This window comes from Pygocentrus nattereri, chromosome 4 (assembly GCF_015220715.1).
Source record: "Pygocentrus nattereri isolate fPygNat1 chromosome 4, fPygNat1.pri, whole genome shotgun sequence".
NCBI classification, from domain to species: Eukaryota; Metazoa; Chordata; class Actinopteri; order Characiformes; family Serrasalmidae; genus Pygocentrus; species Pygocentrus nattereri.
In genome coordinates, this window is record NC_051214.1 from 26,931,197 (window position 1) to 26,948,950 (window position 17,754).

At 40.8% G+C, this 17,754-nt stretch overlaps 1 protein-coding gene across 2 annotated transcripts in view; it reads right to left on the reverse strand.

Annotated features, from left to right (window-relative positions):
* Nucleotides 1-17,754, reverse strand: part of ipo13 (importin 13) — a 55,953-nt gene that overhangs the window by 36,221 nt on the left and 1,978 nt on the right. For both annotated transcript variants that reach the window (XR_005130218.1, XM_017688450.2), the window contains exons 2-3: nucleotides 5,619-5,744; nucleotides 3,302-3,912 (exon numbers count right to left, since the gene is read on the reverse strand). Coding sequence is in view for 1 of the 2 variants with exons in the window: in XM_017688450.2 (XP_017543939.1) it covers nucleotides 3,302-3,912; nucleotides 5,619-5,744 (737 nt within the window). In the remaining variant the exon portion in view is untranslated. The remainder of the gene's footprint in view (nucleotides 1-3,301; nucleotides 3,913-5,618; nucleotides 5,745-17,754) is intronic.

Consider the following 17,754-nt stretch of genomic DNA (forward strand, 5'->3'; position numbering starts at 1 on the left):
ATGCTAACATTAGTACGAAGCTGAAGTCGGCTTCTTATTCACCAGCTTCATGCTCAAATTCTCCTGTTCTACCTCAAACAGCGTATGTTTGGGTGAATACAAAGCCAAAGCTGAAGCCGAAGCCTTCAGAGAGGCTGTACCTTTCCTGTGATTGGGCATGGTTTCAGTGCCTTCAGTGAACATACCCCCCAGTGTTTAAGAGCAGAAAACATTTGTATATATTTTTTCATGATTTTGAAACATGATTTATATACTTTGTCATTTTTTAATAGTTCAAATTTAGCTGTGTGGTTAATAACATTTTTCTGTAGTGTGACAAACACATTTATTACTGCTTTATACAGACTTTAATTTTCTGCCTCCAAAGTCATTCCAGGCATGCAGCCGTACATAGGCTAAACAGTGAGACATTAATCAATCTAGATAGAACACCGTGCCAACACTGTTACAGGTACAAGGTACACATGAGCCGATTTTGTATCAGCACAAAACACCCTCGAGACAGGACTATTTCTATGTACTATGTATTTCTACACATGTGATAAATGGTGGAGGGCTTTATAGATGCTTTGTACTGTTAATTGTGCTTATTTTCTCTCACTTAATGTTCTCTTTATTCCTGTCCCCTTTGTACTTATACTGCCATCTACATAAGAATTACAACGTTCCTGAAAGAAAGATAAAGGCCTGGTCTTAAACTCAACCTCTCTTCATCCAGTGCTTCCTTTCTCTTGGTCTTTCCAGCTCTCTTTGAGGAAAGGTTGGGGGGGGTGAGTTTAACGTGTCTGTACCAACCAGAGCGTAAGACATCGCTCTCTTGCTCTATCTCCATGGAAACGCCAGCCAGCCTTGAAATGTCCCCCACTACCCCCACCTCCCCTTCTCCCAACCCCTCTCGGCTGCTCTCCCTTGGTCCCTTCGTTTCCCCTCGTTCTCTGATGTGTCTGCGTTTCAGCTCAGCTTTGTTTTCCTGCCTCCCCTCCATGCCAGTGTAACTACCCAATCACTCACTCTCCTGCTGTCTGGCTCATGTCTCTCACAATCCCCGTCTTTCACACTGTGCATGTGTGCATGCTCATCACACCCCCCACACCCCACACACACACACAGTCCGACAGCTTTTACCTCCAGTAATATTATATGCCTATCCATCCACAAGTACTCTGTACGTTCACAAATGTCTACACAATCTCCTTTCAGCCAAACTTCATCTGTGGTTTTCCTTCAGTGCTGTTCCTTCACCTTTCACACGCACACACTATCGTCCAAATCACCATTTTGGCCAGTGTAGGTCACCCTTTCCTTCCTCAATACTTCCTCACACCTTTCTTTTCACTCACGTTGCATTACCACCTCTGTATGTGTGGCACCTTGAGGCTCTAATGCGAACGTGTAGGACCAAATCTAAAGCCCACTTCACACCAGACGTGGTAATCATAGCACATCCATGCATGCAATACGCTCCTATATATTAATCAGTGTAGCCTTTAACACTGACCACATGCGTCACATGGCGGAAATGGGAGTGTGAAGTGCACGCTGCATGCCAGCAGTTTCTAGGCAGAAACAGTAAAGAAATGCAGTGTTTAAGCTATAATATACAATCTAAGCTGATAAACAAATGTAGTTTTAAGTCTTTGATGAAGTCACAAATATCTTTTGTAGATTAACATTGTGAACCCACAGGCATCTCCTCCTCCTCATACAGCTGTACATCCCATGGTGAGAAAGTAGCAAAAGTCATGACAGCAACTCAGGTTTTTATTGTTTATCTTTTTAATGTCACCTATGTAATGTTTATAGGAGGAATATGTGGACAACACAGATATTTGTATTACATGAAAATATAATGCAAGCAGAAACTGATTTCACCTCGCTACGTATGCGCTGTGTCTGGTTTACCACACGCACCCTGCCACATCTAGTGTGAAATGGGCTTAATGTCATCAGCAGCATCAGTAGCGTACCTGTTACTTTGAGGTATGCTAAAATGCTAGGCATTTTTTCTATGTGATATATTTGAGGATTCAGCTCAAGGACTACTGCAATGAAGGCTACAATCACTACGAGCACTTGTTCTCATTTTTCTAGTCATGCATCTTCTTAAGTGCCTCATATAAGTACCAACTAGATTTTTACGATCTCAGGTATCTGTAAATGTTAGAAGACTGCCACAATCCTCTAGAGATCTTTCAGCCCAGTCAAAAAGATCAGTATCAAAGCCAATCTACGCATTATTTAATGGGTTAATGTCCACAACATTAAAAGGTGACCAATTATGCTTTTCATGGTGTCTCCCTTTCCTTTAGTGTGTTATATAGCTTCGCGTGCACATAAACAGTCTGCAAAGTTATTAAGCTCAAAGTTATAAAGCTAAAGTACACACAGGACAGAGTAACACTTTCCCACAGAAACCATGTTTTTCAGCTGCCCTTGTTACGTACGTGCCCATGTACCAGCAAGCTTGGCATACCCTAACATGCCAACTACAGGAGGCTGGAATGAGCCTGTTCAGTTCTTTAGCCATGTTGAAAGGTGACCCGACTTTTTGGATCAGACTCTTACCAACCTGAAAGAGCAGAACCACTGGAAAAATAGACACAATGTTTACAGCTGCTCAGGAGACAAGGAACTGTCTACAGGTTGCAAGACAGGGGCAGAATGTGTAGGGGCTTCACTGATCTGGCCGTCGACCAATTAGAACAGAGTAGGCAAACTGACCACTCAGAACTCAATGGGTTCATCAGGAGGTGGATCTTAAGAAAACAGGAGCTTTAACAAAGCATTTCAGACAGGGCATGTACAATAGACATGTACAATGAGAAAAATCTGTTTTTAAACAAGTTTTACTAAATTTATTTAGTATTCATTACATATTACTTATATTTTTAAATTAATTTAATAAATTATATTTGAAGGACGTACTTATAATTACTGTATTACATATATACTCAATATTAAGTGACTTCAACGAGGGGCAAAAATAATATTGGAACACCCCTTGCAATTAGCATCGGTTTCAATTTATAACAATACGCGCAATTATAAGGAAAAATATTTTTTCATATGCATAATGTGCATTTCACATATTTAAAAAAAAAAAGTTGTCATTATGTTCCTCCAAACTGTTCCTAGCAGCAAAAGACTTAGCTGCTAGGAAGACTGTATTTTTAACAATAACATCTTTTGTGCAATAGATGGCAATGAGCGAGAGAAGTGGCAACAATGGAAGGATGCGCCAGAGATACCCAGCTAGCTATTTTCAGCATCAAGTTAAGTTTGAGCAATGCTTTAGCCTTACCTCTGTGAGTCGGGCTGTGAGATGGCATTGACGATGGCCTCCACAGCTGTGTCAAAAAGCTCAGGGTCAGAGAGGGCAGCAAATCCAGCCTCCAGCAGGCCCTCACTCTCGCTGAGTGGCACGTCCAGCAGCACCCAACTAGACAGGCACTTTAGCACGCGTGCCTTCACCAGTGCTGGTGAGTCAGGCTGGCGCAGTAGCTGCTGAAGGAGTGGGTAGACTGCGGCCCACTCGCGCCCCAGAGCCCCACGCACCTGTCCCTTGCGGTACTGTGGCAGTCGGCTGGTCTGGAACTCCTCGGGCAACACGGTAAGTAGCTCCAGCAGGGCCAGGCAGCGGGCGCGGCCATCCACCCCGCCGCCCTCCTCCTGAAACATGCGCACCATCTCGGACACAGCGCTTGGCCACGCCTCGGGCATCATGTTGAGAGCCAGTGAAGCCAAGGCCACGCACAGGCGAGTGAGAACAATCTTGGATCCTGAGGCGAAGAGGGCGATCTGAGAGAAGAGCTGCGTCTTCAGAGTGTCATACTGCTCGGCAGGAATATCGCCCCAGTAGCGAGAGATCTTGGTGTGGAGGGCGCTAGCACCAAAGTACTGGATCTCTGGAACCTGAGAAAAGAGGGGAGAGCAGAATAACACTGAAAATCCTCAAAGAAAATTCAGACAAAAGAATATATCTAAAAGCAGACTAGAGAACATACATAACTAGAAAGTTTGAATCCTTGAGTAAGCCGCTATTACAACTAAAGTAAATGCAAAATGTGTCATATGTTTATTGTGCAAAATGACTTAAAAACAGAGCTGAACCACATACACATTAACCTGTGATCTGAACTTGTACGTACACAGCAGCTTCTCTGATTCGGCTAAAACAGTGCTAAATATTGTGTCACAGCAAAAGGAGTTTAGTAAATATTACAGTCATTCACGCTGTCAGTAGTAGCAGTCTGAGCCACGGATTTCTCAGCTTTGTTGGAGCAAAAGGCCACAAGAACCCACTGCTGCCTGCTGCAGCTAAAAGACAGAGGTATACCACAGGCAGGACTAGTAGACACAAAGGCCTAGCTAGAAGGCTGATTTACTAAAGGCTAAATAAAGACTATCCTTATCCAAGAGACTGGCGGTTCTTTCCATATTCTTTCCTAATGTTCACTCCCTCAATAACTACACATACACTAACATTAACTCAGGCTGTAAATGACTACATAGTGGGAGATGAAGCACTGCTCACTAGTTGAAGTAAGTTGCCATGGTTAGTTGTTTTACACTGTTTGTATGTTGTGACATCTGGTGTATCTGAATAGGGGAAACAAATAGCTTCAAGAATTTCAAATGGTGCAACACCCACTACTACTGTCTTTCCACTAAATACTGACACACAAATTTGGCTATGATTTTTTTTTTGTTTTACTGCTGCTCATCAGTCTACACTTCCTACTGACATGAATGCACTTGTTAGAAATTGCTTCGTGGTATCGGCCATGGGTACCGGATTACCCTTCGCCGATACCAATATCGCGTGCCAGTATAAACATTGGTACCGCATTGGTGCAACCCTGTTTATTTCCCTTGGGAAGATGGATGTAAACAAACACTTTGAAAATTTCCAGTTTGCCTTACAGCAAACTGTACAAATGCAAAACTAAGGACACATTTGTTTTCACACGTGTTCAGTTCCAAAGGCTATGAAAACCATCATGCATAAAACTCTAATCTGGGACCCTGCAAAGAAGATGCTCCTTTTAGCCAGCCTGGATCAGTTACAGTAGGATTAGGTATGCATCAGGACACATGAAAGTTCAGGTCACACTTAGAATGTAGCCCAGTAAACATGTGGAGTGAAATCAGGCGTAAACAGCTCAAGTGAGAAGGATGAGAACAAGTAGTGTATTGGCTAACAGCAGAAAATGGTTAAATTGGGACCTAGTGCAAGAGTGTTTCCTACTCATCTCTCTCTTTTTTTATTTAAAGTAGAAAAATGAAAAAGAAATATATAATGAATGATCAAATCAAAATACAAGATAGTTATAGAGCAGGACAGATAGTTAAGATTTCACAGTAAGCACATTATGAAATAGAAGAGTAGTGAATAGGCAGTATAGATTGGAGAGGACTGATGTATAGTGGGACAGATAGGTAGAGCACAATGCAGCTGACGGAAGAGCAGAGAACAGAACAAGAAAAGCAGAGAGCAGAGGAACAGAGGACGAATGGGATCAAGTGGAGTAAAGCCAAACAAAATAGTGCAGAAAGAGAAATGGAAACAGGGTACAGTTCAACACACAAGAGCAGTAGAAGCTACACTTTGCTCTCACCTTGTCTGGACTGAGTAGAGCCCAACAGAACTGCCAGGCCTGAGGGGAAATCTGAGCCTGCATCAGCCACTTCTGAGCCAGGTTCTTATTCTCAATGTTCGGGTCATAATACAGCTGGTGTAGAGCCTGGAAGACAGAAAAACAAGATATAGTCAGGTACACCTATACACCACAAGCATGAGTGATAATAGGGGAACAAAACTAGTAAGCCACTATATTTTTTATTATGTCTTATTTAAAAACATGACAAACAAATATACACACACCGGGGGGGGGGGGGGGGGGTGGAATGGCAGTAAATAAAGTGGTAGTTAATTAGAAAGGCAAAGGGTTAAGATAACTTTAAACCTAGGATTACATCATACCAAGAGTTAACATTAGACTTTTTGCTCTGTTGATCCTTGCAGTACTACAATCTAAAATCAGGCTAAATTATGAAAAGATACAATACAGAATGGTTTTAAATTGATAGCAGGTGCAAGCCATAGTTGCAGTGTGGTTTTCTTTGCAGATGTGAAGCCATCAATAGCCTCCTCTGAGTTAAAGAAAATCGGTAGCATGAATCATCATTTAACAGGAGTAATCAAGGATCTAAATCAAGATCACTTAAGTCACTGACTACACACTTCCATAAAGACAAAACAACTGGGCAATCCCAAAATTAGTGAGGATAAGTACCTTTAGAATTATTCTTACATATTTTACAACTAGGATCTGATTCATGATTCACTAAACACTGTTCATGTGAAGTACAGTTCCTTCAGTGAATAAGCTTGAAGCGAGTACATGTGCTAGATTCTTTGAGATGACGCAGAGATTAGACAACACCATTTCCCATTTAGGGAGAATCCCAGCCAGGGCAGTTCTCTTTCCCACACAGACAGGGCATTTATTGGTCTGTTTGGGCTTTCAAGTAATTTTTTGTAGTGTGTCGATATCCTATGAGTTTCCAGTGTCTTGGATAAAACACTGGATAAGATGCATATCAGTTTTTATTAAAGGAGGGTCGCAGAGGTGTAATAGCACTTAAAGCAGAGTCACAGTACAAGTGTCACAGCATGACTCTTACTATCATGCTACTAGTTTCCTCTTGGTCATTTCTGATGAGATAACAGTGATGGCTGAGAACAGTCTGTGCTATATTTGACACAGTGAAATCTCTCCCACAGAGACAGACAAGTAGAGTAGAGACCCAGTGGGATGGGAGGGGTAGAGAGAGGGAGGGATGGACGAATGGAGAGAACCCTTGGAGATTCAAGGATGATAAGTGGCAAAAGGCTTAGAGAAATAAGGAAAAGAAAAAGGAGAATGGAAAATGGGATGAAGAATTAAAAGCACAGAGGAATTTAACAGAAAAAACACAAAGTGACAGAGAGCATAGTGACTGTATAATTTAATTCAGTCCTGAGCATAATTTAAATACTAGTATCTGATTATCTGAGTACTGTTGTTGTTGACAATGTGCACCCCAATATGGCCATAATCCTAGTGGCTATGATAATACAACTCATCATAAAACACAAGTTACCTTAAACTGGCTCCATGAGCATAATGAGTTCAGAGTACCCAAATGGCCTCTCCGGTCATCAGTTCAGAGCGTTTGTGGCAGGACATGATATTCACAGCATGAATGTGCAGCAATGGACCAGAATCTCTAAAGAATATTTCCAGCATTGCTGAATCCATGCCACAAAGTATTCAGGCTGTTGTGAGAGCAAGGGCAAGCAAGCAAGCAATGTTTATTTATATAGCGCTTTTAAAAACAGGTGTCATCACAAAGCAGCTTTACAGAACAATCAGTATTACAGAAAAAAAAAGAAAAGAAAATCCGGGTCCGAGACCCCATGAGCAAGCCAGTGGCGACAGTGGCAAGGAAAAACTCTCCTAAGAACAGGAGGAGAAAACCTTGAAAGGACCTAAGACTGAGAATGGGAACCCATCCTCCTCTGGTTGATACCGGATAGCAAACATTGTTAGGATAAAATATTATAGTATTATAGTACAAAGCGGGAAAAACAGGTGGGGCAGAGGTTAATTACAGTAGTTTATGACCATGCAGCGGCAGCAGCATCTGAGGGTAAGGATTGCAGTGTTGTACTCAAGCTCAATGATGGTCAAGGGTCCTATTTTGGCGTTCTTAATAAAGTGACAAATGAAAAAATTTCAGATGTGCAAAGAGTCAAGAAGTGTAAAAGCTCTAGGGGAGCTGCCACCTGCTATCAGATTTAAGAGATGACTATAAAAATCAAACACTCGGGAAAAACAACAAAACGGCTACAAACAGAAACAAAGTGTTTCTGTACATCATTGTTAGCATTCAGTTCCTTGACAGTAGCCTAAACGTTTTGTAATATTTTCATGTACAATACTATTTCTCTTACGACACACAGCTTCCTAAAAAGTGAAGGTTACTATGACAACCCCCAATTCCACACCAGCTCATCCTTATCAGACATGCGATAATAGCTGGTGTCGGTCCTGAATAACCGTGGTCCGCTGACACAGAGACTGACGAGCAGTGCCCAGCGTACTTGCTGTAAAGGAAGCCTGCGTGTGAGATGAGAGATGCTCGCCGATGACTCACTGTCCTTGTGTTCTGCACTGCTCACCCCAGCCATTAATCACCACGGCTCCCCGCAGACTGCACAGACGATGGCCAGCCCATTGGCCGCATTACTCCCTTGCTTTTTTATACTGCTCTTGCAGCATATTTTATTTGCCTACTAAATCCAGGTTCACCGTTTTTAATGCCAAACGTCAGAGTTGATGTTTTAAAAGAAAAAAAAAAAAAAAAAAAAAGCAGCTTTCATGACAACAAGGCATGTTTGAGCTTAAAGGCTTGGGAACACAGAACCAAGTCAAATCATTTCTGATTTATGCTAACTGGAGCCACAGACTGCTCAGCTGAAGGAGCTCAACTAAAGCCAGAATCAATGAAAAGCTACTATAAAATTTTTGCTCCCGAGACCTATTTGCCTGCCAACATAACTGATCAAAGTGTGAATATATAACCGCAACCACTCTTACACAATACGTCAATTAATATATTTAAATAAAAGTTTAAAAATTAAACATGAAGAGCATTTGAGTATTTGAGACACAAAAAACATAAGCATAGTGATAAGCAGCTGGCTGGCCTCGCTATGGCCTACTGTCCAGAGAGTTTAAAAGTGCTGAGCTCCACTCTTCAATTTTGAACCCTGAACAGCTCAGTGGAGCCCAGCTGACAGAATTTTAGACCTCAAGCAGTCTGTCTGTAATTCACTTAAGTAGCCTCGCAGCCCATGGGGACACGATGAGTGCTGAGACAAGTGTAGCTTCTGGATCAGACAGCTGGTGAGTTAAAGATGCATGATACAAACCAGAGAGAGTCTTTAACCTGCTGCTGTAACAGAAGCTTAATTCAGTAGTTCAAAGGCAAGTTTCTCCAGTCCATGAGTGAGTAAAGAGTAGTACAGCACCACATGGTAATGGATCATTGTAATGTGACCTTCACTGAAGTCATTATAATAAATAACAGCTAATAATAACAGTAGATTATAAAAGTACTGCTTACTTGTTTAAGGAGTCGCAGACAGAACAGCTTGCAGCATATTTTTACTATCTTTACTAAAACATCTAAACAATCAGTGCCTACAAACAAGGTAAAAGTATGTGAACCATTAAAAGTAGTAAACAGAGGAAATTTCCCAATCTCAACCAAATGGTTTCAGTACCTCTTCAGCTTTGCACAGTGGTCGTCTCATTCCATTAAAAACTGCTTCTGTTGATCTATTCTTGGGATGTCTTGCTTAAAGGGTTGGCTTCAGTTCACATTACAGCATACCAATAAGACTGGAGTCAGGACCCTGACATGGTCTACCTGAAACAGGATTTTTTTGTTTTTATTAAGTATGAGTGATTTACTTTTTTCAGTGATTCAGTTCGCTGTTTAATATCATCAGCTTTTAAGTTTTAGACCACTCTTTCACTGAATGTCCTGATACAACCTGAAGTTCACTGATCTATCAACAATCTCACATCAACAAACAACCTAGACCTTGTTTCACAGCTAGGATGCAATTTTGGGATTGGTAATGCAAAGGATTGCTTTCTTCAAACAAAAAGCTGCACATATTACCCAAAATGTGTGATCATACAACACTGCTGTGGAACAGCTAAGTGGTTTTTAGAGAACTTTTTTTTTCTAGAAAGAGATTTTCAATGTGGTAAGCTCTCTGTTCAATCAGGGTTTTTATTGTGAAAGCCCTTACATTCATCTTTATAAGACAAGCTCTTCTGATGAACATAGCAACAGCACTGAATTTCTTCCATTTATAAATTAACTACCTGCCTGACAGTTAGATCTTGAAATATTTCCCCGAACCAACAGGACCCAACTGGTCATGCTCATTTCTGAAATATGTCAGACATAGGTTTAAATTTAACATTCGGGTTCTCACAGCTTGCCTGAGGCATTTAACAGATTTTACCCTGCATTACACTCTGGTTCTGACTTTATTCATCTGTACTTAATGTCACTACATGACTGACAGTGTCCATTTAGGTTTTATTAAGCACTTTGGGAGATGATGAGCCGGTTTGTGTTTGTTACGGAAAGAATTCTGCAGGTTTGGACTAAAAAGTGAATTTCCATTTTTAGACAGAATTCTGTCAGGCTTGGGTCAATATATATATATATATATATATATATATATATATATATATATATATATATATATATATATATATATATATATATATATATATATATATACACATACACACATATACACACACACACACACACACACGTCCATGTCATTATGGGCCTTGCCTCATGGTGGAACAGGAAGGGGCCGTCCCCAAACTGTTCCCACAAAGTTTGGAGCATGAAATTGTCCAAAATCTCTTGTTCTGCTGAAACATTAAGAGTTCCTTTCACTGGAACTAAGGTGCTGAGCCCAACTCCTGAAAAACAACCCCACACCATAATCCCCCCTCCACCAAACTTCACACTTGGCACAATGCAGTCAGAAAAGTACCGTTCTCCTGGCAACAGCCAAATCCAGACTCGTCCATTACCAGACGGATAAGCGTAATTCGTCACTTTAGAGAACACGTCTCCATTGTTCTGAAGTCCAGTGGCGACGCATTACACCACTGCATTTGACGCTTTGCATCACGCTTGGTGATGTAAGGCTTGGATGTAGCTGCTCGGCCATGGAAACGCATTCTATGAAGCTCTCTACACTGTTCTTGAGCTAATCTGAAGGCCACATGAAGTTTGGAGGTCTATAGTAATTAACTCTGCAGAAAGTTAGTGTGCAGAGGTCGCCATGTGCCTCAGCATCCACTGATCCCGCTCTGTCATTGTTTTACGTGGTCTACCACTTCGTGGCTGAGTTGCTTTTGTTCCCAATCACTTCCACTTTGTCATAATACAACTGACAGTTGACTGTGGAATATTTAGTAGTGAGGAAATTTCACAACTGGACTTGTTGCACAGGTGGCATCCTATCACGATACCATGCTGGAATTCTCTGAACTCCTGAAAGCAACCCATTTGCTCACAGATGTTTGTAGAAGCAGTCTGCAGGCCTAGGTGCTTGGTTTTATACACCTGTGGCCATGGAAGTGATTGGAACCCCTGAATTCAATGATTTGCATGGGTGACTGAATACTTTTGGCAATACAGTGTATATATCTAAGCTTCTTCACAAGCAGTTTTAATACCACGGTGAAATTTGTGTCACTTGGATCTTAAAGAAAAAAGTTTTAATAACAGTTCTCCACATATAAGTGACAGATACACCTGAAAGTAATGAGTGAGTGAAACTTCAGGTTGCCATTGACAACCAGTTCCCAGCACACAGTGTACAGAATTAATGAAGCATAAGCCCAGACTGTGCTAAAACAGCAACTTTTGCAACACATACAAAACGTTCATGTGTCAAGTGAGGTTGAGACCACCCGTTCTCATGATTACTACTCTTCCACTGAATTAGCACACACCGTTTCCTTTTTCCCTCTCAGTGAAAAATAACACTGTGTTCCAGATGAAACCTGATCACACCATTTGATAGGAGTGAGCAGCGGGTTTTGAGAGCTACACAGAGCCTTCAGGGTTTTAAATACAGGATTTGATCCAATAAATATGGGACCAGATACTTCAGGATATTGGAGCTTTTGAGGAAATGAGCAGACAAAATCAATAAACCTAACAAGCAGGGTTGAAATACATAGTTACAGACAGTGTTTCCTAACAGTTACAGTAGACTATATATCTATGATGTGTTTCATTTCTTTTTTTTTTCACCTGAGACATCACAATAAATAATTTTCCATTTAGTAATAAATAACAAATGCACAAATATCAAAGACTTGTCATCACTTAAATAAGACAAATTTGTTTACTGCTTGGGAATACAGGTCTGTTTTAAGTCACTTGCTGTTGTTGCTATTTTAGTTGAACTGTTTCAATTTACTCATCAAGCAAAAGTTACATATCACGGTTGTTGGAAGAAAACCTTGTATCTCCATTTTTGATGTTTTTCAGTTTGACATAATTTGAAAATACCTACTACCCCTTACATTGTATGTACAACTCCAATTCCAATGAAGTTGGGACGTTGTATAAAACAAATAAAAACTGAATACGGTGATTTGCAAATCCTTTTCAACCTATATTCAATTGAATACACTACAAAGACAAGATATTTAATGTTCAAACAGATAAACATTATTGTTTTTTGCTAATATTCACTCATTTTGAATTTGTCAGACCACAGGACACTTTTCCCACTTTGCGTCAGTCCATCTCAGATGAGCTCGGGCCCAGAGAAGCTGGCGGCGTTTCTGGGTGTTGTTGATATATGGCTTTCGCTTTGCATGGCAGAGATTTAACTTGCACTTGTAGATGGAGCGACGAGCTGTGTTCACTGACAGTGGTTTTCTGAAGTGTTCCTGAGCCCATGTGGTAACATCCGTTACAGAATGATGTCGGTTTTTAATGCAGTGCTGCCTGAGGGATCGAAGGTCACGAGCATTCAGTGTTGGTTTTCTGCCTTGCCGCTTACTTGCAGAGATTTCTCCAGATTCTCTGAACCTTTTGATGATATTATGGACTGTAGATGATGAAATCCCTAAATTCCTTGCAACTGCACATTGAGAAACATTGTTCTTAAACTTTTGGACTATTTGCTCACGCAGTTGTTCACAAAGTGCTGAACCTCGCCCATCCTTGCTTGTGAATGACTGAGCCTTTCAGGGATGCTCCCTTTATACCCAATCATGACACTCACCTGTTTCCAATTAACCAGTTCACCTGTGGAATGTTCCAAACAGGTGTTTTTTGAGCATTCCTCAACTTTCTTGTCTTTGTAGTGTATTCAATTGAATACAAGTTGAAAAGGATTTGCAAATCATCGTATTCTGTTTTTATTTATGTTTTACACAACGACCCAACTTCATTGGAATTGGGGTTTTACATTTCATTATGATCGGCCTAAAAGAAATTACCCAAAATGACTTGGAAAAAAGTCTGGCTCCATTGACTTAGGTTTTTTCCTTCTTCTGTGAAGTTACCATTTTGGAGACACAAGGAGGTTTTCTTCTGAGAACAGTGGTATGTTTGATTTACTGGAATGGCTAAACAGCCAGTTAAACAGTTGAACAACTACTAAACCAATATTCTACTGCCATGTTATATATGGCACTACATTCACCAACCATGCAGCTAGCTGTTTTTGCCAACATTGAGCAAAAACATATTTGAAGCTTAAATGTGAAATGCCTGGTTATGTTATAAGCTGTTCTCTTAAAACATACTGAGCATGCAAAAAAGCAAACTAATTACAGAGGAAAGGAAAGTTTAATTATTTACAGAAAGGCTTCTAACCAAGTCTACAACCAACAGTACAGTGGGTACATCCATGTAGCACTCAGGCAAAACACTTTGACTAGAAAGGTCCTTTAAGTTGAAACGAGCATGTCTCTTTCTCTCTACATTGTCCACTGCAAGATTTATGTTTGACCAGTACAACATCTGACCATTCACTACCAGCCACATCGCCTGACCATCACATCTCCTCAAACAATACACAATACAACCTCTGAGCCAGAGATACAGAGGCACATGGTCCTACACAAAGGTCATTGTGAAATTGGAATAACGACAGCCAAAAGGACAACCACAAGCTGGAGAAGGACAGAATGATTGTGGCTGTCCCCTCATCGGTTAGAAACATTTCCTGATTGGTGCAAGAGCCGTTTAGGGTCTGAAATCCTGAACTTGGAACAGGTCAGGCATGCAGCTGCCATAGCTGGTCCACCATTGTAAGACAGAAAACTCAGTCTAAGATCAAGCAAAGTTAAAAGTAAACTGGCTAAAAAAAGAAATTCTGCTTTTTGAGACTTCATCATTATAAAAAAATGACTTAATTTCTCCACAATTCACCGTTTCATACCTAACCACTGTAAACGAATCTCTCTCTTTTTCTGAAATAGGTACTGTTAGATCTGAACAGCCTTGAGTGTCTCATGTTTATCTGTCTTGAGAAATCACACTGAGTATATAAACATAATTTTTTAAAGACTGAAATTTGTTGATTTAAAATAAATAAAATTAATAACAATAATAATCATCTATCTAAAAAAGGAAAATTTGGTTAATGATGAAAATTGGTTTTTGCATTCGGCGGTTCAACTAGTACTCTGTTGTGGTTACAAAGACACTAAGGCCTCTTTTCCACTGTTGATCTGAATGGTTCTCAGGGTCGTAGTGGGCCGTCCTGCGCTGGTCCGGACTTGGAAGACTAGTTATGGTTATTTCTAGTTATGTTTATTTCTACTCACATACTGCTGAGTGAATGGCTTCAGATAAGAGTGCCTGCTAAACAGTGTAAAATATCAATAAAAAGTAATGTAAAACATTAAAGCGGTGAATTAATTTCTTAGTGTTCTTAATGTTCATGTGACTATAAAGCTGAATTAAATGACAAGAACAAAGTCAGACTATGACAAATGGCGCAGAAATGCTGTGAAAATAACCTCATGAATTGTCATGCCTCATCTTCTGGACTGCATGGTACCTGGTACTCTTCAATAATTTCATGTGAAACTTTTCAGTGGTGAATTCTGACACAGGTCACATTATTTAACAAAAAACACATCATGGGCAGCTTTAATGAACAGCTAATGCTACTGAGCGCATGCATTGCAGTCATCATAAGATGCCTGGTAGTCTGATCACAGTATGCCTGATTGACAATGTGTCATGCTGTCAGTTCAGGTCGCATTCAAAGCAGATTTCTATTACACTTGCCCCGTTAGTTCTATGGGAAATGAACAAAGATGCTGCTGTGGGTTGCAGCATAAGAGATCATCCAGTCCTCTCCTCAGCCCTTTGCCTGAAGCTCAGTCATTTCCTCAATCACTCTGCCACCCCCGCACCACTCTTTTTGATCTTTCCATTTTTCAAAGCCCAGTCTGCATGCCAACTATCAACCATGAAAAGACATTACCATGCATGAGTTTCCTCTCTCTGCTCTACAAACCCCATCTTCTCGATGCCATTCATGAAACTGTGACTTACATCACCACCTATAAGCCCCCTGCCCACCTCCTGCATCAGACACAAATACCCATCCCATTACCTTTCTTCTGTTCCATTAGAGCCAGAGCTTTATTTACACTGTTTTGTTGCAGCTACTTCACCCAACCCCCTCCTTTATTCTTTCACTGTGTCTGCCCCAGTCACAGACTGCACCTGGCAACAACTAGACACAACCTGCAAGAGAGGAGACAGACAGACAGACAGACAGACGCACACACAATAGGCTGATTCCCAGCCCACAGCAGGTGGAATCACATTCCTGAACAGACACCTTAAAACAATAGTGGTATATGGAAAAAAGTAATAGAAATACATTACACGGTCATGACATCTGAGAGAGAGAGAGAGAGAGAGAGAGAGAGAGAGAGAGAGAGAGAGAGAGAGAGAGAGAGAGAGAGAGAGAGAGAGAGAGAGAAATCAATGATAGACAGATTAAGTGACTGGCATGTAGTTTGGTTTAGCTAATGCCTCTACTCACATCTACACGGAGACCAAGAGGGAAGCGAGGTGAATACAGGTACACACCAATTCAACTTATTCCCTCCCAACAACGACTGCTAAACTAAAGGGTATTGGCCGATACAGAGTACTGATCCGTTTATTGATCTATGCTGACATTTCCCCCAAACTACTCAGCTCTACCCAGCACACGGTTGCTAATCCAAAGTTTCTCAGAGATTTCTCAGCACCCTGGTCGATTACCTGCCTGTGCCCCATTTCACAATGGTACCCATGAAAGTAGGAGATTCCAGGAGGTAATGTGGCTGTCAAATGACTCAGACAGGAGGTTCACAGTAGGTTAGTGGAAGCAAATCTAAAAAGCACAATTTGCTAAAGTTCAGGCACTCCTGGGTAAATCAAGTGCAAAAACCTAACATTACAACAAATTATTAATGTTTTACTGACATTGTTGACCTGCAGTTACTTTTACATTAATGATCTTAAAAGCAAAAACAAATTAGTAAGTGCGGCATGTGGAAAACTTTGGACATCGTATTAAATCAAAACATAGTGACACCACCTTTGGCAGACTTCACAGATTACTAATGCTTTAAGCAGCTAGCCTAACTAGTATTTCTATGCTTGTTTTGTGAATTATTACCTACTCCTCTTTGCACAGCACTTCTAGTTCTGTGATATTCTTGACCCCGTCTTGCACACAACATGTTTAAAATCTACCCACAGATTTTTAATGATGCTCAAGTCAGGAGACTGTGAGGGTCATTCCCAAAGCTTCATTTTGTGTTTCTTCAAGAAATTCATAGTGAATCTTGAGGTATGGTTTGGATCACTGCACTTAAGCTTTTCTTGACTAACTGACTCACATTTGTTTCCAGAATTTGCAAATATTTAGTGGATTCTTTCATTCCTTCATCTACCCATACAGTGTTTCCTGTGCTACTGGGCCACTGGCCACCACATAAGCCCAAAGCAAAATAGATCCACCCTCATATATGACATTTGCAAGGTGTTCTTTTCATCAAATCCTAGTTTATCCAAGCACACCTCTGGTGCCTTTGTGTCCAAAGAGCTCCACTGTTACTTCATCAGCCAATAGGTTTTCAAAGGGTTCTGGTTTATCCAGACGCTGTTTTGCTTCAGACACTGACTTTTGTGATGAAGTTGCAGGTACGTTTTCTTCTGATGCCTCTTGCATGTAGATTATGTTTGGGCAAGCAATGCTGTACAGTAGATGGGCGCACCAACACCCAGTGATGGTTACATCTTCTTGCATGTCTTTTGCGGTCATGTGGGATGTTCTGCTGCACCTTTCTGACCATCATACCAGCAGTTATATCCAACAACTTTAATGGCCAGATCTTACCTTGTGTAGCACAGTTCCTCGGTTTCTTTGACATTTCAGACAATGGAAACTGAGAGGAAACTTGACGTGCTTAACCAATCTTAATGAATCAGTTAAGCACTGAGACACCAGAAGGGAATTAATACTTTTGAACATACCACATTTTTTTCTTGCTGCAATTTTTAAGTTAAACAATGGTAAAGTGTCTGAACATGAACATTTATAGAAAAATGTTATATTTTCAAATAATTCACTGCAGAGGATGCGTTTACTTCACAAGTAAACATTTCATATCAAAAATCAACAAAAACTTCTTGTGTGTTCACATGCTTTTCACAAGGGAAGGCAAAATCAGATCTCATCTGGTCACTGGAGACATATTTTAGTGAAAGCTTAAATCCAGGCACAACCTAGCTGTAAAACATGTCAGAGTGAGATGTAAATGGCCTGACAATAGTGTTCATCTGACTCAAGTGACGAGGCATGCCGATGCTCTGATGATTGCTTTTGGTCTGCACCATTTCCACCACCCATGCATCCTGGTTTGGTACCCTGGCAGGAAGAGTAACCAAATTCAGCGCGGGTACTCAGGATCACCACAGGTCACTTACGAAAATGGAAATGACAAGAAAGCGCGCACTGCACGGTCTGGTGGAAACGTGCCTTTAAGTGGGAAAGGAGGTGAGGAGAAACAAACAGAAAAAGCAAAAGAGATAAAAAAGGAAGCCCATGAAGGA